General features: G+C 45.4%; 1 protein-coding gene across 1 annotated transcript; it reads left to right on the top strand.

Annotated features, from left to right (window-relative positions):
* Positions 1-48: 48 nt before the first annotated feature.
* On the top strand, positions 49-22,778 carry polo (Serine/threonine-protein kinase polo). Its single transcript, XM_065437938.2, has 11 exons — positions 49-332; positions 2,186-2,293; positions 3,683-3,799; positions 5,355-5,668; positions 7,728-7,853; positions 12,278-12,477; positions 12,983-13,102; positions 16,419-16,499; positions 17,687-17,987; positions 19,881-20,127; positions 21,668-22,778. Exons 1-11 carry the CDS (start codon positions 219-221, stop codon positions 21,857-21,859), a joined length of 1,920 nt encoding a protein of 639 aa, XP_065294010.1. The 5' UTR covers positions 49-218; the 3' UTR covers positions 21,860-22,778.
* Positions 22,779-24,013: the final 1,235 nt, after the last annotated feature.

Raw genomic sequence — 24,013 nt, forward strand, 5'->3', positions numbered from 1 at the left:
GCTTTTGACACGTGATACAAAACAGTCCAACGTTCCAACATTCAAAAACCGGCGCTGGCAGAGGTGGTTGCCCAAAACGTTTTTGTAGGCTCGTGGCGGTGGTGGTCGGTTGAGGCAATTTGAATTGGTGCTCGCGGCAGCTCGCGGGGCTCGCGGTTTGAGGTGCGCTGCTGAGCCGGGCCGTTGAACAGTCAAACGGACTGCGCCGTTCTTTCACGATGGCCTCTGCCATCCCTACCAGGACGGTCCCAACCGTTACCAAGGACCTCCCGGAGATCGTGGTCGACAAGAAAGGCAAGAAGGAGTATGTCCGCGGCAAATTCCTTGGGAAGGTAGGCAGTTTACAAATGGGTGCTGTGCCTGTATGGCCTACGCTGCCTTAGCGTCGCTATAATCACCGACCGCGTTGATGAGCATTCCGGGGTTGACAGCAAACGCTCCGCAGTGTGCGGAAATTGCCGCCACTCATTTCGGCTCCGACCTGTTTGCCATTGTTATCGCTCCGGCAGTTCCTGCGGAACACTTGACGTGCGCTGCTTATAACTAGCGTTACTATTTTTTTATTATTGTTTCAATACTGTAGCTTCTTTGAGCAGTGAAACGGGAAGCCGAGAAAAAATTTCAGCATGTCATCGTGGCATGCAGTTTCCTTGTTACCTGCTCCCAGTTGTTCGCCTGGCGCATCAACTTGGGGTAGCCAAGCCCTGGGGTAGCCAAGCGGCTACGCCAGGGTCTTTTATCGCTCTTTTATTTGGCGTTAGCGTTGATCCCGTCTTTGTACCACGTAACCACACGTAGTACCGTCATGTGACCGTGTCTTCATTAGGTTCACTATTTTGGTCAGGCCTAGTCCGCCTTTTTCCACCGCCCCCGTTCCCAACGTTTGCCAAGCTATTTCAGCGACACCGTTTGCCTTTCATTCAGTTTTTTCACTGCTGTAACCAACCAACCATTATCGTTTAAATTAGCGACAGTGGTGCTCGCTTGTAACATCGTCTTCCCAACGGACCACCATTAGCCGACGGACATTCGGGTTAAATCTGAACGTGCAACCCCGGCGTGGAACGTTAACGAATATCTCATGGATGTGCGATTAACGTCCGAACATCCCAAGTCCAATACAGAAAGCACTGTGGACCAACAAGGGACATCGCATTTTTATGACTATTAACCGAAGAATTTCATATCGTGGATATCCTACTGATGTCATTGTTATATATAGCGCCACTTGTCCCTTCACAACGGCTTACTGGGCAGCAACTGTTTAGTATTCAGCTTGCAAGCCCCCAGAGGACTCAGTCCCATTGGTGTGCTACAGATATCCACACATCCCACATCTAAATGAAGATCTTAGACATCAAGGTCCTTAAATAGTGTCATCACAGACATGATCAAAATGTGAAATCGGCGTACAAAGTATTTTCTGTGAAGCTGTATTAAACGGTCATGTGTCCGCTTCCCAGACAGCGCTCTCTCCAAATTTACGTAAAGTTTTAGGTTATGGTTATATGAACATCCAAAGAGACCACACCGAGATATGTTTTGCCCCTCGCATAGAAGTAAGCCTCCAGAGGTTGTCTTCTTATTCTCTACAAAGAAAAACACGTTTTCTGATAAATTCAAATTGTAACACAAAGCTTCAGCTCATAAATACACTACGTTTGGTGTATATCCTGATAGCATTGACCATGAAATTTTTTATTAGTTGACTCTCACTTTTGCCAAGAAGGAAGGTCTTGAACAGAAAGAGTAACTGCCCACGTAGCCTCGTGCTTCATATAAAGCAGTTGGCTGGCTGAAACATTTCCTACTACTATGTGCCATGCAGCATCTTGAATATTGGAGGTGATAACTGCTCCAGCGAAATATAAATTGTGCCGTCTGTTTGAGAGCATTCATTCCCATCAAGGGATGACTGAAGCGGACAAAGAAACGACATTCTTTGGACTGCGCAGTTTTTGCGTCTTGATATTTCCCAACCAGCCATACAGATTTCTGCTGAATATGTTTGAAACATTTTGAACAGGCTGTTTGCTTTTGGAAGAGCAGCCTGGTAATGTATCGTGGTTCTTCTAACATGCCTTCAAGCTTTTGCTCCCTGAAACTTTAAGATGTCACTGTTGGTCCATATGGACACTTGAAATGTTGAGAAATAACTGGTCACAACTGACTTTTATTTTTGCAGGGTGGCTTTGCCAAATGCTACGAACTCACCGACAAGGCAACCAACACCATTTATGCAGGCAAAGTGGTCTCCAAGGCACTACTTGTCAAGTCCCACCAGAAAGAAAAGGTGACTGTCCGGAATCACTGGCTGTTTTTCAGTCTTGGAAATTAATATTTGCCCTCATACACTGAAATTATATTGTAAGGCAAAGTGGAGGCACTGATGTCAATCTGACATCGTAACCATGCAAAGCCAGAAACTTTTTTCAGAATTTCAGAAATTTTTTCATTGAAACAAAGAAATCAAGAGAAATGTAAGTGAAAATGGATGAAAGATTAGCTAGCCGTAATTGGGAGCCAAACATGAATCCACTGTGTTTTGTGAGCAGTGCTTTACCATTTAAACCTGGATGGCCATCGTCCTGTCAACTTTTTTCTGTATTTATCTGTGCAAGATTAGCCACGAGTTTGTTAGCCAGCAGTACTCAAAACAGTAAAAGCAAGTTTTTTTTTTTTTTCGACACTTCAATCAATTTCCCCTATGATTTATCTGGCCTCATTGTCTGCTTTATATGGTTGCAATTAACAAAGAATCAAGCTCCTCGATTCCCCTTGTTGATCTCGTATTTTTGGGCCATTGTGGTGCAGTAAAATTCTCTAAACTTGCTAAGTATCTGGCTCTTTTAGAATACAATTTTGTCCATCTTTACCATTAAACATACGAGTAACATGGGAGTGTTAGCCAGCACCACGACTCGCAGACCTTGGCAGCGGACGTGGAACGTCTTTTCTGCCGCAGGCATCACGAAAACATGATCTTTTTGGGTGAAGGCAACTGGTCAATAAACCCACACTTGCTACCAAAGATATTTAGCCAGAGAAATTGTGCTCAATACCTGAACTCTGCAAGATTTTTTCTTTTTTTTTTTGCAACGCTCACCAATTAAGGTATAAAGGGGTGCCTGCAAATAGTTATCAAATCGTACCTTATATGGCATCTGCTAAATGTTACACACAAGATAACTTCCTAAGAACCACTTCACAACGTATGTCATTCGCTGAAACGCTCAATCGCTGCACTCTTTATTTCTTATCCATCTGCTAGTCCCACTTAGCTGCGCTATGCGAATACCAAATTCGTGCGATTAAATTGTAAACAAAGGTGTGACATTTGCAAGTGCTTAGCAAATAAGAGTTGAAAGTCTCAACAAAGAAGTCCCCCGTTTTTCAGAACAAACATTAGGTTGTACACACCATAGACACTGTCACAAGTTAATAGGTTATAGCCTCAGCTTCATGTATGTATATGATGTTCAGCATAGTTTGGTTATTATCAAGGCTATTCCAAACATAGGGGCGTAAGATGCGTAAAGTGCATTTGTATACCCCACAAATCTGTGTTGTGGCAGTTCTTAAGCATTGCTATTTTCTCCCTCATGTCTTTTGTATCCGCAGGATTTTTTTACATTGTAGTCATACTCAACTGACATACTCAACTTTTGTCTGTTATTTGCAGATGGCCCAGGAAATCCAGATCCACAGGAGCCTGAATCACAAACACATTGTGGGCTTTCATAGCTACTTTGAAGATGATAAGAATGTGTACATAGTCCTGGAACTTTGCAGCAGGCGGGTATGTGTCCCTTTTTGTAGCTATATCTCTACATGGGGCACTGCCATGTTCCAGGTTGTCCTTCCACACAATACAAAAGTGCACCCTGCAACTTAAGCAAGGCTGCTGCATTTCTTGACAAAGGACATGCAGTGTAGTAAAGCTGTGCTTCTCAAGCAGCTCTTTGTCATAGGAATTCCTAAGGGTCATTTGTGACCTGCATGGGTTTTTGTCAGCCAGGGTTAACAAATGTGGGCAAACCTGCAATGCAAGCTATGTGTATAGAAATCTGCAAATCTGTTAATACTTCAAGGATGGGACCTAGGAATGCCCAATGGAAATGCTCATCTTTAATTCAAATGAGCAATATCCACTGACAATCAATCTAATCGTGAATTCAGCAAACAAGAATTTAATGTTTAGCCCTGAAAATTCTAGAAAAACATAACTGAATTCCCCATATTTTTTTCGTAGCCATGAAGTTTTCTGCAATTCTGATTCTGGAAATATGTTACTTGATTCTTTATAATTCATTCCATGTTTTCCCCGCACTTCTACCGCGCTCTAGTGTTGAAAATTGAACCCAAAGCCAATCGCTGACCTAACTAGTCTTTGGCAGTAATTGGCAGGCAACACCAGACAGAATATGAAGCAAGCTTACCCCAAGCCACCTATGAGTGTTTGTGTGGAACTTCTACAGGCAGTTCCCGTTAAGATGCGAAATAGAGGTTGAAACTACATTTCCTCTCCACCACCTTTGACACCACTACAGCCGGGGGTCTTGCACCAGTATTTCTCCTTTGACTGTGCTTTCAAGTGAAGTGTAACGGTGTAATTCTCATGAGCAGAATTATTGGCAGACAAATGGCAACCTCCATTTCCTCTGAGCATCAACATTCAGCAGTGCTGCTCTGCCGCACACATCATTGCATTGAGCTTTGATATCAGTCTGTCGCGTCACTCCCTCTTGCATTGTAGCACCCCTTCATCCGTTATGTTGCAAAGATGCTGCACTGCATTCCCTAAAGTTTGAATGCCATTTGTCAGCCAGTGTGAATAATCAAGTCATCATGCACTGCTGTGCCCTTGTGTGTTGTAGAAACTGTTGCTTTTATTTTTTTTGTCTTGCAAGATTACTGAGGGGCAACCTTGCACTAGTGTCTACATGTGGGCGGAGAGGCGTCAAACACGAAATTTACAAGTGGTGTAGTGTAATAGTCGTGCCATATCTTTCTGCCTAATCAATGAAAATAGTTTCGAGTGCTTTGCATCTCTCGACCGATATACTGTTGCCCGTTATTGTTCCTTTAAAAGGAAAAATATGTCGTAAATAACTTACTATAATGCTTGTTTATACAAACTCTCGGTTCTGCAATTGCTGAGGCTGTCGCACACCAAGCTTATCGGCAGTCCTTGCTCTGTATCCTGGCATAACAATACTGTTTGCTGCTACACTTACTAAGTGTCCTTCTTTTGTGTACTAAAAGTATGTCATGGCTTTTACAACATTGGCTGCCCAAATGCATTTCTGTACCATAGGTGCAGTTAAAGAACCTTTTTTTTTCTTCTCTTCTAGTCTCTCATGGAAATGCACAGACGTCGCAAGATGCTGACCGAGGCAGAGGCACGCTACTTCCTTCACCAGATTCTCCTTGCCTGCCGCTACCTCGTACAGCAGAAAGTCATACACAGAGACCTCAAGCTTGGAAACCTGTTGCTCAATGACTGCATGGAGCTAAAGGTCGGTGACTTCGGGCTTGCCACCCGTGTGGACTTTGACGGCGAGAGAAAGAAGACACTCTGCGGCACACCAAACTACATAGCCCCAGAAATACTAGCAAAGAAAGGACACAGCTTTGAAGTTGACATCTGGTCCATCGGATGTATCTTGTGAGTATCTTGTGTGCATCTCCAATTATCCCTATCCTTCACTAGTTTACTACTATGCTGCACCCCAGTTCCGTACAGTAGAGCAAGGGCTAAGCATCTTGTTGGAAATGCGTGCCCTTTTGCACTATGAATTCTCTCGTGTACAAACCTTGTTTGAGTGAAAAGTGAAGACTCCATTGAGATCTTGTCTGGAGTTGCAGCGGTGATGATGGGCATGGAGGATACCCTATGTTGCAGTGACCAAATAAGCAGCACCAGACAGTGCAATAAGCTTGGTTGTGCACTGCTCTTTGTGAACTGCGTGCTTGCACTTTACTCACATTATGCGGTAGGAATGCTAAGCTGGTGGGCGACTTGCCGTAAAAACCCCCATATAATACGAACCCAGTTATAGTACCAGGCAAAATTTTTGGCACGCGTAGGCTACAGCTAAAGTTAATCATTCGCCCCACACTTTGTGGTAAACGTCTCATATTAAGGGGCGACGCGGGTCTTGAAATCGCAAAAAAGTGCCAATTTTCAAAAATCGCGATTTTGAAGTCTTCATTGTCCGAAGTATTGCCCCACAAAGTATTATTGCTCAATTCCTTGTCTAAGTATTAAAAGAACGGCAATTTGTAAGCGTCGGTGGACTGGAATTGAAGGCCCAGCTCGAAAATTTGCCCTAATTTCAAGCCGCTGAAGCTCCGGACGATGCAGGGAGATCGCCGCGATCTTGGTCTCGTTTGAAAGCTGGTTTCCCGCACTTCATTTTCGCGCCTTTCAACAGGACAAAGGCATTCTGTAAGTGACGGCATCGGCGACGTTTTCGAAGGGTGAAATTCGGAAAGGGCGACGCTGATTGGGCGAACGGCGCGCTTCTGCGAGGCGCAGCCCTCTGATTGGCCCTGGTGCGCGCCTCCTCTCCTCGAGCCGGCGCGGCCGCGTGCTGACGGCGTGTTGCCTTCGCGTCGTCTGCGTGCGCCCGAGGCTTCTTTGTTGTGCACTGTTTCGCGCACCACAGCTTCTTTTCACATCGTTCGTGTAAGTATTTTAATCGTTAATTCGCCCCCTTTTAGCTCGCACTTTCCTTACTACGTTTATTAGCCAGGCTGCCGTGCGTACGTGCGCGCATGTTTTTGTGCCGTTATTCTAATGGGGCGGCACTCGCGTTTGAAATCAAGCACGCGGAAAGTGGTCGGCAAAAGGAGACGTGCTTGGAACAAGATAACTGCATCGTCGAAAATAACTACGGCAGCTTCGGTGTCATTGCAAGCCACAGTACAACCTATCGACGCCGCTGCGCCAGGCTCACCGGGAACGGTCGCTTCGCTGTTATCACAAGCCGCAGTACCGCGGTCCCCCGGGGCTACTGCGCCTAACTCATCCAGATCAAGTTTGGTGTTACCGCAAGCTATCGTACCACGGATCGACGCCACTGTTCCAAGCTCCTCGAGAACTTCGGCATTGCTGCAAGCCACTGCACTGCGGGTCGAGACCGTCAACTTCGGCATGTCGTTTCACACGGAGTGCAAGGAGTGTCCGAAAAGTCAGACGAGAGGTTGCAAGGTGTCCGAATTTTCGGCAGTTGTTATACATTATGGTCTATGGGGAGGATGGTGGTGCCACGAAGCAGACTGAATAATCATGTGCAAATTTTTGGAGTCCGAGAAATCGGTCGGCGACTGTAGTTCTACAAACTCTAAAGGTTGTTTCCCATCCTAGACAAGCTTTGAAAGCTTCCCAAGATGCTGCATGTTTGTTTTGTGGTCTATCTTTGTTTGTTTACAAACCTGCATGATCCTCATGGCCATGGGGATCACGCTCATACGCTTTCCTGCGGGTGGCATATTGCTTACTTTTTCAGCCACCTGCAGCAAAGTAAAAATGCATATCTTTGGGTCCAGTAGCCCACCTCTCATTTTACAATCCACAAGTGTGCTCACAGGCTGAGCGTAAACCTCTCTCGTCTACGAGGCTCTGCCGGCACACTGAGCACGTTGAGTACTTGAGCTATTTCCTGCACATAAGCCCAGCAAGATAATACACAGTGCAATCAACTGCTTCTGGCTCTGTGCAGATCTCAACGAACGCCTCATCGCACTCAATCTCAGCGGCAACCAAACCATCCATTTTGGCTTTCAACTCCTGAAGACGATTCTCTTGTTTTTCACCTGCCTGAAAAGCAAGCTTCAAATCGGCCAAAGTGAGCAAATGTGCTTCTCGAGCTCGCTCTACCTCGCAATTGGCAAATACTTTGGTGGCTTAATTAAACTGTATGCTAACAGCATATTGTACAGCTGAAGAGAAGTAGGCCAGGAGGGATGGTTATTCTGGCCTGCTTGGCGGATTGTCCCCAAAAAAACACTCCAGTACATCTTGGTTAAATTTTCCACTCAAGACATACTTAAAGCCAGTCTTTGCGCAAATCTCTTGTCGGCTCCAAAGCCGACAAAACTGACTCGGGTGTACTGCAGTCTGCTCTGTGAGAAAAAGTGCGTGGGATATCCTTCCGGCCACCACTTCTCCCTCCCACTTGTTTAACCAGTACAAGAAAGGCAAGAACCCTGAAGTCCTTGCTTCCCGCTGTGATGCCTTCTTTAGGATGGTTGCGATTCAGTGCATTGAACAAATCGTTAAATTTCAATGTAAATTCCACTGTCCCTCTAACGTTCCCTAGTCCACTTGCTTTTCTCTGCAAGTAAAGTTCCAACCCATTGGCAACACTTCGACTGAAGAGCTTGGTAGCGAGATTTACTCGCATTTTCTCGGTGTTCGTAGGATTCAGATGAGCATATGCGAGCTTGTGCAAACACGCAAGTGTCCAGGCTGCTTCTTGTCCTCAGCAAAGAGCCTATTACAGTGTCCCCACTGGACACAACCACCATGGAAGTTCAAAACTTTCTGGGCATGCAAACGGTTCTGTACGCACTTCATAAGATGCAGAGCATCTGAAAAAACAAATATGCTGCGCTTCTCATCAGCAGGGGTGCATGAAGGAGCTCTTGATGCAGTTTAGACTGCCACTTAAACCGCTCTTTCCACATATAGCGGTTTGTCGCAGCTCCATCACACACCACTGTATCAACTAAAGCTCCAGCCTCCTCCAGCATAAAGACAGCTTTTGAAACAAGCAGTGCAAGCACTGTTCATTTTGTTGGTCCTTTGCTGGTGAACACTGCAATGGGCTGAGAATACTGGTCTCCAAATGTACGGAAGGCAAACATGAGTTCGTGGTCAGCAAGGTCATCGCTGGTCCCTGCATTGTTGCCAAAGTCACTGAACCCTACATAAGTCATTGATTTCGAATGCACACATTTCCTTCCTGAGATGTATTTCGTCGAAAACCAAGATACCATGGCGCTGATACTCGTCTTTGGTCGCCATCTTCCTTTTCAATGCAGCAAACAACCTGCTGTCAAATCCACATTTCGCCCTAAACATGCTTAGATATTTCCGCACTGTCGTCGCACATGGAAGAGGGAGCACATTGTTATCTCGTAAGAATGTGTACGCTGATGGGCTTCTTATATGCAACAAGAGGCACATAAGCAGCCATTCTTCAGTGTAGCGACGATTTTTCTTGTTAGCAAGCCTTGCTACAGCCAAGCATTCCTTGATTGCAGTTAGCTGTACATACGGAAGTTCAAGCTTGCAAAGTTTGGTCTTGAGCTCTCCCTCGGAAACCTTTTGCAAGCATTCATGGGCTTCCTTTAGCTCCGAAGAAAGATCCTTAAAACGATTAAAGAGGCGATTTTTTTCTCTTCAGGGCATAATTTGCTCGCCGCAGAGCAGCAAATCTTTCACGGCTTTGTTGGGAATGCGAAACATGAACGCTAGCTGTCCTTAAGGTGCTCCTTTTCGTTAGTGCTTGTGTTTGGCCGATCCGCAGAGTGTCCGACAGGCTAATGCAGTTTTGGCAAACTTGCACATCCGCACTCGGGAGAGAGAGAGTGAAACAGCTTCATGTAGTCACCTGCAGAACGACACCATGACTAAATGGCGCCGTGACGCGGGCCCTGATGTCTTTTCAGCGAGTGGTCTCTACTCAACTCCAGCGCGTGTTACTTCCGCGGTCGGTCGCCCTGAGGGGCAACGTTCCATCAGTTTCGCTCGGCCTTTGTCTTTCTAGAGCCGCCGAGACCTGCTGGACGGCCCAGGTTTGGCTTTCATGGTCGTAGCATTCCGCCACAGCCGCGAGTTGCGGCGGAATCGCACTTGTTGAAGCATCGTCCGCACTCGGGAAGAATTCGCATTTCTTGTGGCGCCACTTGCTGCTAATGTCGATGAAGGCACTCTTCGTTTCTGCTTGAAGGTATTCAGCAGTGCTTAGTCCACCAGCGCAAAGTTTGATATCGTGCATGGGTTAACTGTTTGAATGTTGCAGCTCTTCTTTAGAAACAGACTTGCCCATCAACACTGTGCAGGTCTCCATTCTCTCGTCTATCTCAACAAGCCGTGGAGCGGCGAACAAACAGCCGGCACCGATATGCCCGGGAGGGCATGCTTTTGCTGTATTTGACGCTGCAACCGCGAGGGCTGACTTGAGAAGAGTGGATCCGGTTCAAGTCAGCTCTAGGAAAACGATGCTCTTTGTGTCATTCATTTCAATGCGATGATATCCCCACGATTTGGAGGGCAGGCATACGAGCGACAGGTGGTGGAATAGCCCATGAAAAGTACCACTGGCAGTACCACTGTCACAGCAGGCCAGGCTTCCTCTTGAACTTCACTTGCGTCCGCACATTCATCCCCACGCACTGGTGCTGACAGCATGCAAGAATCCTGGATCTCATCGGAACTGTCGCACGATGAGCTGTTTTTCTTTTTCGAAGGGGCGAGAAGCTGTCTCTCGGCTGGCCGCTTCCTGGTTTTCATAGTTTCAGACAAATAAGCAGGACAATCTGGAAACCTTGTGGGCACAGCATCTTTTGCGAATAACGCACTGCAACTAATGCTTGCCAGGACGTGTCTATTTTGCTCTGCTGTCCAAGTCTTTGAAATCGGATGAGGCTCAAAATGCCGCTCATACACGAAGTCCATAGCCTGCAGAAGACGGTCCTTTCTTGGGACGGCGCATCGCGACACGTTTAGTTGCTCTTCATCCTTTGGTGCTGAGAAGAGAGAACTTCTCATGGCAGGACTTGTATCCCTTAAAGCAGTGGGGAACAAAACAGCTTTTGCCCATCACTACAGGTCATATGAGTGCACGACAAAGAATACAATCGGCAAAAGAAAAGACGCGTGGCATACAACAAGCGCAATGGCCATCTGCGGTCACCCACGCCACCCGCACTCCTGTGCGCAGCCTGCTAACCCTCTAAACCGCCAGCGCCATCTCGCAGCACTCCTTGAAAACACGAACCGGCAGTCGTCAACATCGCCCGCTGGCGGCTCCATTCAAACGCCTAGTTTATTCTTCCACCGTGCGTGTAACAAGCCGCAGCTGGCGGCGTTAAAGAATGGCACTGTTACAATTGCAAAGAGCTGTCACGGGTGGCAAGCGATATGCGAGCGCAGCTGAGGCATCGCTTTGGTGGCCCCAAATAGAGCCTCTTAAAAACTGCAAGAAGGCTGCCGCAGCAGCTTGTCAGCTTGAGAAATTCCGAAGAAATGCTGAGATAGCCACAAGCATCTCGCCACATACTTTTCACTGGCTTGCACGAGAAAAGACTACGTCCATCAGGCATCCAAGTGCTCCATGTAATGCAGCAGAAGGTTCCTCACGAAAACGAAGCCCCAGAGGGAGTGAATCATCCTCCGGACCTGCTGCGAGGACAACATTGAGGTAGCATGCCCTATCACGGCATCGCTGCTGTCTCTATATGATGCAGGCACGTTTGCAACGATCGTCTCATCAGTTAGAAGCACTTAGTTCCCAAATCTATAGCCATGCGCTTTCTTTTCACCGGCAACATCGTACATTGCCGATGATCAGCGGGCAGATGAGCTATCTTCCATTTCGGCCGCGAACCAGGCGAAGCTGAGAAACCGCTTGCCCAGGAACGACTTCGACGCAGCCAAGAAAGACGAACCCGAGCGATTGCGCTGTTTGCAGAACGGCGCTGAATGAGGAGCCAGTGAGCAACATGCGAGCAATCTGCTTGCGGCGCAGTATGCGGTCCATTCGTGTTTCGGAGGGTGGGGCAGCGTAGAGCTATGGGAGCAGCCCATTTATGTTCGGAGGGATAGAAGGGCAACGGGAGAGAGCCGCGCAGAGATGGCTGGAAAATGAGCGCGCGGTGGCTGTTGAAGCAGCGGCCTATCATGCAGTGGTTCAAATTTTCTTTAGAATTTCTCGAATTTCTTTCGAAGGATTTCGCATTTCACTGCCTTTCGGCTCGGACAACAGCAGCCAGACTTCGTTATAACCGATAATGCGGCATCAGGGAATTGTAGTAAGCGGGTTATTTCATCATGGAAAACATACAAAAGTTCACGGTGCAGCAGCTTTCCACTGTTACAATCGATATATTGTTAAAACTGGTTTCGTTATAAGTGGGTTCAACTGTATTGGCACTCCTTAGCATAATTACTGGGTCACTGGCTATTAAATAATGAAACCAAAACGAGGCTAAGTTGATATTAGTACTCCTTTAAAAACGCTTCCACTGCTCTTATTGTATGCAGGTTTACCCTTATTGTGGGGCATCCACCATTTGAGACCCCTACACTGAAGGAGACATACATCCGCATCAAGAAAAATGAGTATCATGTGCCTTCAACTGTGAGCTCTCCCGCCCGTAACCTCATCCGGCGCATGCTGCAGCAAGACCCAGAGAGAAGGCCCAACATCGAAGCCATCATGCAAGATGAGTTCATGACGTGTGGTGAGTTTCTCTGCACAACTATGGTACAATGCACCGAAACTTCCCAATGCTTTACGCACTACTCAGTGAGCTCAAGTTTTGGGCATAGGAAATATTGAGGATCTTTGCTTTACATAGAGAAGGGTGTGCAGTGACAAATTGAAGGGACATTAAATTTTAAAATGCAGTTTACTTGTCTGAAGTAGCAAATACCTTATTTATGGAACTTCATGCAAATGTGTGTGACATTTTCATTGAGAACAGGGGCCGGCACTTCTTCCTGACAAATTCAGGCTCCATAACTTGCACAACCTGAAACTTCACTGGTAGTACAATGGTTCTTTGCCGTGAACTGGGAAACGTCACTCTGTACACGTGCAGTGACGCTGCTAGCGATTTTTTTTCTTCGGAATTCTTTAGTCTTTCCTTGTTGCCCGAAGGGCATGTTAAATCTAACTCCCTTAGCATGGCAGCGATAGCTCAAAAGGTATGTAGGGGTTCACTAAGCCTTCATCACTTGTTGCAGGGCCCCTGCCATCACGCCTCCCGACATCTTGTCTAACCACGGAGCCCCGCTTTGACACGCTCAATGCCACCCTGAGTGTGAATGGCCGCAGACCTCTGCTGGAACGAAATGAAGGCCGTGGTAAGTTTGTCTTCTTAATCTATCCATTGAGTGAGGACTTCAATTTATCAGAGCTGCGAGAGAGATGGGGCAGGATTAGGCCTAATGTAAATCTATCTCGCATACCCATGAACTGTCGGCTACAGTTGATCCCGTATATATCCAATTCGAAGGGTAATGCAAAATAGCCCAATATATTGATACTTCTAAATACTACAAAATGTGCATCTGAAGCTATGTACAAGTGCTGCTTGCATTGCTTGCACTGCTTGCTTGTATTGCTGAATGGTGGTTGATTTACTGCATCAAAGTTCGCTTTGTTATATCCGTTACTTAGTTATATCTATTGTAGCCATTTAATGCAATATACGCCTAATGCAGTGCACAAATGTAAACATGCAAATAATACCGCTTTGTGGCCCACAGTATCGCTACACGGCCACACGTGCCATGAAATTTGAATACATTCATCAAGGGAATCTTCAGCATATGCAACACGCAACTTGGCACCTGACTCGACAGCCTTTTGATAGCTGCCTTCTGTTTCATTGTGATCGTGTTTCTCGGCTGCTTTCTACTTGGGTGCTCGTTGCAGTCAAGCAGCACGTGTCACACAACTCAGCCCTATGCAAATATGATCGAGGAGGCAAGCGAACTTCGCCAAGCTGGCTTGGCTTGGTCGGCTCGTGGCCTCTTGAGATTGCAACTATGCCACTGCAATTTCGGAGGCCATGCCCAGCTGCCAGCTCGCCCGGCGCCACGGAGTAAGACATCTAGGAGGTGAAACTCCCGTCAGCGCGATCGAGCGCGGGCGACCAGATAAGGTCACAATTGTTGTATGCGCCAACGGGGCCGTATGCAGTGGCGGCGCCATGCGGCGCGTTGTTGAAGACGCAGCGGAAAAAAAGATGCAGCGCCCGGGCAGGCTGCTCCGGCGCGCTCTCAACGGCAGTAATTTCTTTCCAGGCTGCAGGCGCCGCCAGCACAATAACGGCTCCGCGGGCTTGTGACCTTTTCTGGTCGCCGCAAACGGCGGAGTTTCCACTCCTATATGTTTCTTGCTCCGTGCCCGGCGCACAGCATGGAAACAAGTGAAGGCATGACTTGGGCCTGACCCCGGAGATTGTGCCAGGGAGATCTCTGAGGCCAGATCCATCTGCCTGTGCGGCGCGCAGTGTAGAGAAATAGACAAGTGAATGCACAAATCTTTCGTACGACCGTGCGTAGCTGTGCAGTATGGCGCGATCCCCGAGAGGGAGCCGGGAAGATCTCGGAGGCCATGCTCAGCTGCGTGTGCCTGCTTGCACGCCATGCCATAGAAATGAATGCATGAATCTTTCACATCGTCGCATGTCTCTGAGCTGCTTGTGCGCAGCTAAGTACGGCAGTGAAAAACCACTGTTGCACGGCAACGTATTCGACATGGTGACGCAGGAGTTCTAAGTTGATGTGGCAAACGAATCTAGTTGATTATATCCATTGGCAGGACAATTTCGCTTCATTACAACAAGATTTTAAATCTCTCTGCAGACTTCACAGGGAATTTCATTTACTTAATTATATTCATTATTTCGTTATATCCTATTGCATTATTACGAGGTGCAGAGGCATACCAGTGGCCTGAATATATGCCATGCTTCCATCGGCACACTTGTACTACGAATCATCCGTGAACGGCTGATTGTTATATCGACAAGACAGATGCTGTTAGATTCAAAAGTGGCTCTCAGTTTGCACAGCACCAGAATTCATTTATTTATTTATTTATTTATTTATTTATTTATTTATTTATTTATTTATTTATTTATTTACAGTACCCTCAGGGCCCAAAAGGGCGTTACAGAGGGGGGTGGGTACAATAATAATAAAAAATGTACATGCTCAAACAATTATTAGTATTAAGGTGATAAATTCAAAAGATAATCAGTTATTGCAGTCTTGAAAGATGATGCCTCCTCGATGCAGGCGATGGAGGGGGGAAGGCGGTTCCACTCGGCACTGGTTTTCGGCAGAAATGAGTCAGAGAAAACATTTGTGCGACAGAAAGGAATGAACACTTTAAACCGATGATCAAGACGCGACGACATGTATGAAGGCTCTGAAATGAAGTCTTGTTTAAGCGAGCTGTTTTGGTAAAAGATTTTTTGAAAAAGGCAGAGACGGGAAATTTTTCTTCGAATGTGCAAGTTAATAAGGCCAAGGTTCGACTTCATTAAAGAAACGCTAGATGTGCGGGAATAATTAGAAAGGATGAATCGTGCTGACCTGTTCTGAACTGACTCAATGTTATCTGCTAGTGTTTTTTGACCAGGGTCCCACACAGATGACGCGTATTCTAGCTTCGGTCTAATTAGTGTTTTGTAGAGCAGTAACTTCAAATGGGGTGGGGCTTTTGAGAAATTCCTGCGAATGTAGCCAAGAGATCTGTTTGCATTGTTCGTGATATGTTCGATGTGCGCATGCCATGAAAGATTACTGTTTAGCTGGATTCCAAGATATTTATAGGAAGTCACGTGCTCAAGGTTAGTTTCATTGGTAATATAGCCGAAAGGAGTTGGTGAGTTAGAGCGACGTGAGACAGACATAATTTTGCATTTAATTTTGCAAAGGTCATTGCCACCTGCATAAACCTGCGAGCAGAAATTAAACATAACTCTGTAATGTAAAAGCCTGTCCAAATGTGGGTGGGAGTCGGATTTGTTTCGGTAGCTCATTGAGCCCTAACATGTCATTTATGCAAAGCCCTGGTCTACACAATAAATACAGCAGTGCAGACAACTCCAGTTCAACATCTTGTGCCTGGAGCCACTCGTTAAAAAAAATCTAGCGTCATCTTCATTTCATTGCGTCAAGTGCATATGACTACAAGGCCTTTCACATTCTTAAGCAGCGTGGCAATCTGCGCTTGCTGATAACAAGCAGCTGCTTGCAACAACATGCACTTCGCTCATTTTCATCCCCTGATATGTACTGCCCTTCAGATTTTACATCATCTTGGTCGGCATCTGCCAGAACAGTGCTGTTTTGTTTAGATTGTATATTTCCTATAATCAGAACTGATCTAACATCATTAGGAACGCACTTGCTGTGGTGTGGTGCAGCTTTCAGTATATTGAATGTGGTGAGGGTTTGATACGCACAGACAGGGGTATACTTTTGCATGGCATTTCCAAGTGAATGTTGAGACTGTTCCGTATAGACAGTAATTCAAAATGTCAAATTCCTTTTAAAAATGACATAACTGGCAGAATAATTCATAGAGTTGGCAGCAACTGTTGCAGAGTGCTTATAAAAATATAAAAAGTTGTTCGTCTGATATGCTTTGATTTTCTTGCAGAACTGGAGGCAAAGGTCACTCCAATCAGAAACCATCCAGACAAGGAAGCGAAGCCAGTACAGTGCCTCAAGCCACAGCTACGTAAGTGATCTTTTTAAAACCTAAAGTTACAAAGTTGTGGGATTATGGGGATTCAAGAAGAAAAGCATTTGATGCAGCGTTTCAAACAGCAACAGGGTTCATACAGCTACTTGAACAACCTTAAATTTAACACATTGAACTCCTTGAAAGTAAATGTAAACTCCTTGAAGAAGACCTATGGGCCCCAGGTGCCAGACGACCTAGCTACGCCACTGGCGGCATCCCTCACTTACCCTGTGTAGGCGCCACCGACATACTTGCACGAGCAAGCATGAAGATCTTCACGTTGTATGACACAGGTGATGACCACAAGTACAAGATGACATACAAGGTGCAAACTACCAGTAAAGGTCGATTTCTCTTCTCTCTCTCTCTCTATCTCTCTCTCTTTTTTCGGGTGCTCACTTTTATATGCTTGCACAAAGTCATCACGCATGTACAAATGATTACCTCTCAAGAAAAACGAGTTCTCTATCTCCTTTGAGCTTGTCATGCATGAAGCATACAATGGTACATGTGCTGAACAATGGTTCACATCCACAGGATTTATAATGAATAGCGAGCCCCCCATCACATGCATTTTTGACATTGTTTGACCTTGTCATCAAGACATTGGCCTTTCCACACAGATTCGTCGTCCAGCAGCTGAGCTTCTCTGATCGCTAAATTTAGCATTGACAAGAACGTCTGAAGTTCTAGAGTAAAGTTGGCCACATTCGCAAATTGGAATAGAATTCTGAGAATTCAATCTCGCCTGCTCCCGCACAGTCAGCAACACGTTTGATTTGTTTCGATTGTTCTATTCGTAGATATAAGACATAAAAAGAAATGTGCATTTGATTGGCATTAGACATTTTTTTAATATTCATTCACACCCAACTTCACAATATTTACACCAAATTTATTTCCCAGTATGACATTTCTGGCCGGAACATTTGGACTGTTCACTAAGCAGCCAGGGCACATTAGTATTGGTGCAGCAGAGCGTTCTTCATTAATGGCTTTAGTGCCAAAAATACAATCGCAGAAAGGGAAAGACGAGACGTTCTGTCCTGCGTTTAGTTTTTCCTTTCTAGTCCTGTGTTCTTGTCGTTACAATCACTACTGAACAACATGTACAAACCAGCCCAATAGCAAGTACTAGTACTACAGAATATTTGGTTGATGAGGCCTAATGCTTCATGCAGCAGCTGCACCGGCAGGTGCCCAGAAGGCGGCAGCCGACAGCCCAGCACGCAAGGGTGCTCCCCAAGAGGCACATCTCACCGAGCTCCAGCGCCTCCTACGTCGTCTGTGCAATGCTCGGCCACCCGAGCTGCGCTTCGAGCGCCCTGATGAGGCAGAGGACCCAGCCTCAGTGCCAGTGTTCTGGGTGAGCAAGTGGGTGGATTACACCGACAAGTATGGACTAGGCTATCAGCTCTGCGACAACAGCATTGGAGTGGTCTTCAATGACAACACCCGGATCATCCTGCTCAACAACAACTTGTGAGTTTCTCCTACCTTCATGCAAAATGAGGCACAATGCGAACCGGCATTGGAAAACTTGCCTCCTTGCAGTGTGCACTCATTCTCGCCTGTCCTAGCACGGCCCCCATCTCGCAGGTTCCCATGCTGACGCAATACTACCGTTAATTCAGCTGTGGTCATGTTTTTGAATTGGTTTCCAACTGCAGGTCTCCGTCAGCACGTATGCATTTCTGTGGGTTTTCTATCATGAAATTCTATCCTTTTGGTTTCACTGTTGGCATACACCTGCAATTGATAGCGCTGCGGCACATTACTAGCCAGCAAAACCTTTTTAGTAAGCTGTGAGAGTGTGAATGCTCAAATAACGGTTCATTTGATTCAGTCTTCTAATCAAATTGTTGGTATTTTAAACATTATACTTTATTAATAGCTTTCAAATACCCTAACTCATCTAATGTGTGTGATCAGGCAGAAAATTATTGCCAAAGTGCGATAACTTTAATCTCTGCTGCCGTAGTAGAAGCAAAACGGAAGTTGCATTTGGTAGAGCATTCCATACACTCTGCGTAGTGTTATGGTATTAATGATACAAGCCCTAGCAGCTGATGTTTGCACTTGTAATCTAATACAACCTGTATCGTGCTGTGGTTGTAGAAGCTTCATTACCATTGCTCTCATGCTATGAAAAACTGGTAACTGAACAAGCAATGCATCAAGCTGTGAATATGTTAACTCTTTCATTACCACGCTATACAAATTGATCACTGGTAATCGATGCTTTAGATCAGATTTTGACATGTTGAAGCCATATCTTATCCACTCAAGGCACAGGCACTGAACTTTCAGAATCGGTTTAAATTTTCGTGCTCAGGTGATGTGATTTTTAACTGGCCTTTTTGTGAACCAATGTGCGTATGTTCTAGCAAAAAGAGGCATGGCTGTCACCTTCTGCCACACTCGAGAGAAAAAAGCATGTCGCTCACGATTATGCTGCACTAGCATCAAAGTTTTGTAATGTAATGGCTTATATGCCGATCTGCTCACACGACCTGAGATCTTAACCGTGCATACTTTGCTTGGTTATGATGCGCTCCCATCGGCAGCATAGAAACGTCCGTTCACGCCAAGAGGGCCGCTTATAGCACATCTAGGTCAAACACTACGGATCAGCGCAAGACAGTTGTAGTTGCCCAGCTACGCTGAGTGATTGGTCCTGGAAGAGGCGCATGACTCTAGAGGAACTCGTGAAGTACGTTCTTCAAGCTTCTGATCAGACCATCCTCGGAAGATGCCGAAAAGGCGGAACCGCAAAATGTGTTATGAAGGCTGCAAGGATGAACAAATACCAGATGTTTTGTGGGAAAAGTGCGGACTGCACCTATGCATGGCAAAATCCAGGAACTGCTTCGCCGCATGGAATGAGTGATAAAGTGGTCTTGGTTTCTTTTTTCTATCCGAAGAATAGCAGTGTACTGAGTATTTTTTTTTTCACACTATTGCTGGGTTATTTATTTTTGAAAGGTATATTCTGAGTTTCCTTTGATGTTAATGTTTCCTTAAATGTCTTTTCATTGTTCTGTTTATCAACTTTTAGCAAAACTGGTGCTTCCTAGAATTTTTTTTCCCTTTTAAATTTTTTTGTTTGGCAATATATGTTCTTGGAAAGAGCATTTCATTATGCACAATGTGCTATGCTCCAGTGTGTGCTGGAATATTTTTAGGGGCGAATAATTTTTTTTTCTGAGACAAAAAAAAAACTACCATTTTCTCGCGGTAACGAAATAGTTAAGCTGTATCCATGTGCTGTAGCATCTGGCCAAGGTATTGCACATCTCTCGTACATAGTTCTTTTGTGGCATCAAGATATTTTGCCCCATTAGTAAAGCTACTTTCTGCCTCCCCTTTCAACAGGAGCGTGACGTACGTCGACGAGAACAGCATTGAGCATTACCACACTGTGGAAGAGTTCCCGCCGTCACTGGAAAAAAAAATGACCCTTTTGAAGTACTTCTGTACCTACATGAAGCAATACCTGCTCATGACGGGTGAGGATGTGAGCCCCCGGGAATGCGACAACCTCGTCAGGCTACCCTGCCTTGGAACGTGGTTGCGCACCCGTTCAGCTATATCGTTCTATCTCACCAATGGAACAGTTCAGGTGAGTCCTAATTGAAAAGTGTACTTGGCAAATCTGTTCTGTGGAAACTTGCAAGGTGGAGGATGATTCGGGAAGGGGGACAACTATCATACTCTCGACTGTAGCGCAGAGCTCCAAAAGAAACCCATGGAAGTTTTCTTTGTCACTTTGTGCTACAGTTGGTGAATAATAATTTTCCTTTTTGTGAAAGCTGTCCTTTATTTCCCATGTGCTGCTGTAGCTGCTAGTGTTGTATAATTTGGTTTGCCTGTGTAGTGAAATACAGCAGATGGTTCGCCTTGTACAGGTAGACCCTTTATTCTAAACAAGACTGTCCCCTTGTCCGTGTGAAGCTTCATCTGGACTGTTAGGCTCAAGAGATGAAAGGCTGTTAGAACGGACAGCCTTCAATCTCGCTGTAGGATATTGAATGGTTCTTGACATGCTGTGGTGGAGTACGGGCTTTGATGCTGCGCTGCTATACACATCACGGGATCAAGTACCAGCCGCTGTGGCCGCATTTTGTTAGGGATGAAATGCAAAAATGTCCGCATACCTTGCATTGGGTGCACGTGACCGCAGGTGGCCAAAAATTAATCTAACTAGAGTCCCCCCAACTACAGCATGCTTCGTGATCAGATAGATCAGTTTTGGCTCGTAAAACTTAAGAATTCAATTAAATTGCCCCTCACCAGGCTTAATCACTGGTGAGGGGCTTACGTACAGAACACTGCCTGCCACCTCGTTAGATGAGGCATGTGTGTGGTGCAGGAAAAAAAATATTCACCGGAAATTACGATGCTCCCAAATACGAAATTTGAGCACAGCTCTAGACGTGTTTTCATTTCGCGAGTCAATATTTTGTATTGGCAAGAGAATGCCACAAGTAATGTAGCTGGCGCAGACAATCTGTCTCACCAGCACAAATCGCAAGAGGCAACACATGGGTGACACGTGAGCAATATTCACAGCAGCCGCCACAGACACACCTCCGCTCGTGCAGCACTTTGCTTCTATAAAGACGACAGGTGCTAATGTGCCATATCGTAGCCATTATGTCTTTTCTAACATTTAGAGTATTTCAGTATTCATTTAACGAAAAAAAAATTTGCGCATAAAGTGTCACTCGTGCCGGTACTTATTCAATGACATTTCCAGCATTTATTTTGTGTTACAGAAAAAATACTGGCATTCCTTGGAACACCCTCAGTAGTTTTGTAACACAGTATATTAGCTTCTTTATAGATAGTTCTGTTTCCAAAGATGTGTGACATCCTAGGATGCACCTCCGGAGAAGGACATGGTGGCATTTTGGCTTGTGCTCTCGCTCACTTGGTCAACTCTATACGTCTCTGTTGAGGTGACTGAGCGAGCCGGAGCAATTGCCAAAATCTCTTAATGTCCCACATGACATTGTGATAGTCCTAGTAAAATAAACAAACTGGCTGTACAAAAGCTACAGTTTAATGTACGCTTGCTGTTTCAGAATTCTGTTTGGGCATGCTTGTTGTCCATAGCATCATAACGCCCTTACAACCAACACTTCCTCACTTCTTTCCAGATCAACTTTTTCCAGGACCATACCAAGTTGATCCTGTGCCCGCTCATGTCAGCAGTGTCGTACATTGACAATAACAGGGTTTTCCACACATACCGGCTAGAGACACTCCATAAAGGATGCCCACCAGATCTGTTCTCCCGTCTCAAGTACGCACGGACCATCCTAGACAGACTGGCCAGTACACCATCCTAGTCCAACCACTGCCCAGCTGCTACCCCTTCGGCATGTGTTCCCGCCACGTTGCGATCTCTTCAGAGCTTCAGGGGTGCCCTTTCTTTGTCAATGAAAAAAAAGTCTTAACTTGCCAACAAAACTTGTACATAATTGTTTTTCTTCATTTTTACTGCACATAGCTTTTATTATTTAGCATATCACTCTTTTACCATTGGCTGTTTCCCACATGTTCCATTATTTTAGTTGCTGATGACAATAAGCTGCAAATAATTTTCAGCTGCACATTGTGTGCACTCCTCTTCCCCCATTCCCTTTCTTTTTCTTTTTTTCTCCATGCTTTCTATGTGCAAGGCTTGATGTGTACTATTGCAATAGCAATCAGGCATGTCTGGCTTTTTTTTTTTATGCCAGTAAATTCAGGTTTATTAGTGGTCTCTGCAGACTGATCCATATTTGACCTTTGTCCTTGTATTGTTACGGTAGTGTTTTCAGTGTTGCTAATGTCTCCTATAGCTGTCTGCATACATTTTTGCTAGAGACCAAGATCTCGTATTGTTGCCTTGAAGTCTATGCAGCACAGATTTAGCAATGATTTATTTATTGTGTCCAGCATTGTGTCTGCTGACACAATGCTTTTGTCAAGAGGTTAGTCTTCAGTGGCGAATTATTTGTGCAATGTAACAGTGTGTCCCGTCTATTTCATGTTGTGTATCTTCCATGTTACATTGTGCTGTACGCTGAAACATGACTGGCCATATGGAGACTTATATACATTTTGCTGCCTGACAATGTGGCCTTTCTGCAGAAATTTTATTTTTGCAGTCCACAAATTGCTCGAGATGCTGTCGTGCATGTAGGGTTCTATTGCCTTGCTGAATGAAGGACTGAAAATTGGAGCTGAAATAAAAGTGATCGCTATTTTCAGCTGATACCCTAATTTTGCACTTGTGTACTGCTCTCTACTTCATGCTGCAATCTTTACACATCTGCCCCAAATCAGTATTTTAATAGAAAGCTTAGCCTCAGTTCTTCTTCTTTCCTTAAGCACAGTTGCTTTGCTTTTAGACTAAGTGATCTTTAATGGCACTTGAGAGCTTTGCCTTTTTGAAGGTCTAGCCTGCTACAACTGTAGGCAGAATGAGAAAGTCCATGCAGACCGAGCTTTCGCTTGCGGTAGTGTTATTTTTGCACTGGTTCACGAAGCCTCAATGTGTCATATGCGCCTCTGTGTGGTGCCATCTGTGCATGATTGCATGACTCGTGATTGAGTAATGGCTCGGTGACGATGTTTCACGCGGCGAAGATCTCAGTGAAAACACTTCGCCATCAGGGCATCCGTATCGTGTCGAAGTTTCCGTACACCCTTTCGTAGACATCTGCCGGGCATCCAGATTTGGATACAGTTATACGTCTGTATAACAAACTCCAGTACAACAAAATTCTGATTTTGACGAAGTATTAACTTTTCGTTACCTCTTGTTCGTACAACACTGTATTTAGAGACCCAATATAGCAGTGTTTGTATGCGATTTCAATGAAACGAAATTTAACTTCCGCCGGAACGGAATGTTGAGGCAATAAAAGCGAACTACCGTTGACGCCGAAGTAGAGCCGCATTATGTTCCATATAAAGCACGGCTGTGTGCTTATAGATGCGAGTAAAAGTGCGAGCTCGCGGTAACTCGATCAAGCGTGTGTGAGGGGCACTGTTGGTACGGATCTCGACACGGCTGTAAGTGCGGCTGAGCGCACGCACAGCCGCGCACCCTGCTTTAGAGGTAATCTGCCGCATGTGCAATTTCTTTCTCATTCAGATTTGTTTTTCTCGATTCCCCGATAATTCGAAAAACTCTGCGGACTCTTGTAAGAAAAATATATAGGTGACTGTACTTAATTGCATAAAAGGTAGAATTTCAATATAACAAAATTTTGATATAGCAAAGCAAATTGCCGATTTTACATACTTCGTTATGTCGAGGTTTAACGGGACTACCATGGATGTCCCAAGGCTATCCTCCAATTGGGGCCTTGTCAGTTTCCTCGTAACAGAATTGTGTTGCCACAAGTTCTAATTATAATGCGAAGTTATGTCTGCAGCCCGCGTGTATTTCATACTTTAGAAATTTTGACTCTGCTCTCATTGCTTTGCGAAGGACGAGAACATTGTGTGCA

This window comes from Dermacentor albipictus, chromosome 9, assembly GCF_038994185.2.
Source record: "Dermacentor albipictus isolate Rhodes 1998 colony chromosome 9, USDA_Dalb.pri_finalv2, whole genome shotgun sequence".
Classification (NCBI taxonomy): Eukaryota; Metazoa; Arthropoda; class Arachnida; order Ixodida; family Ixodidae; genus Dermacentor; species Dermacentor albipictus.

Coding starts and splice junctions, on each gene's coding strand:
- polo (XM_065437938.2), top strand. CDS start 219: ATGGCCTCTGCCATCCCTACCAGGACGGTCCCAACCGTTACCAAGGAC. Junction 2,294..3,682: donor AGTCCCACCAGAAAGAAAAG/GTGACTGTCCGG, acceptor TGTTATTTGCAG/ATGGCCCAGGAAATCCAGAT. Junction 20,128..21,667: donor TCACCAATGGAACAGTTCAG/GTGAGTCCTAAT, acceptor ACTTCTTTCCAG/ATCAACTTTTTCCAGGACCA.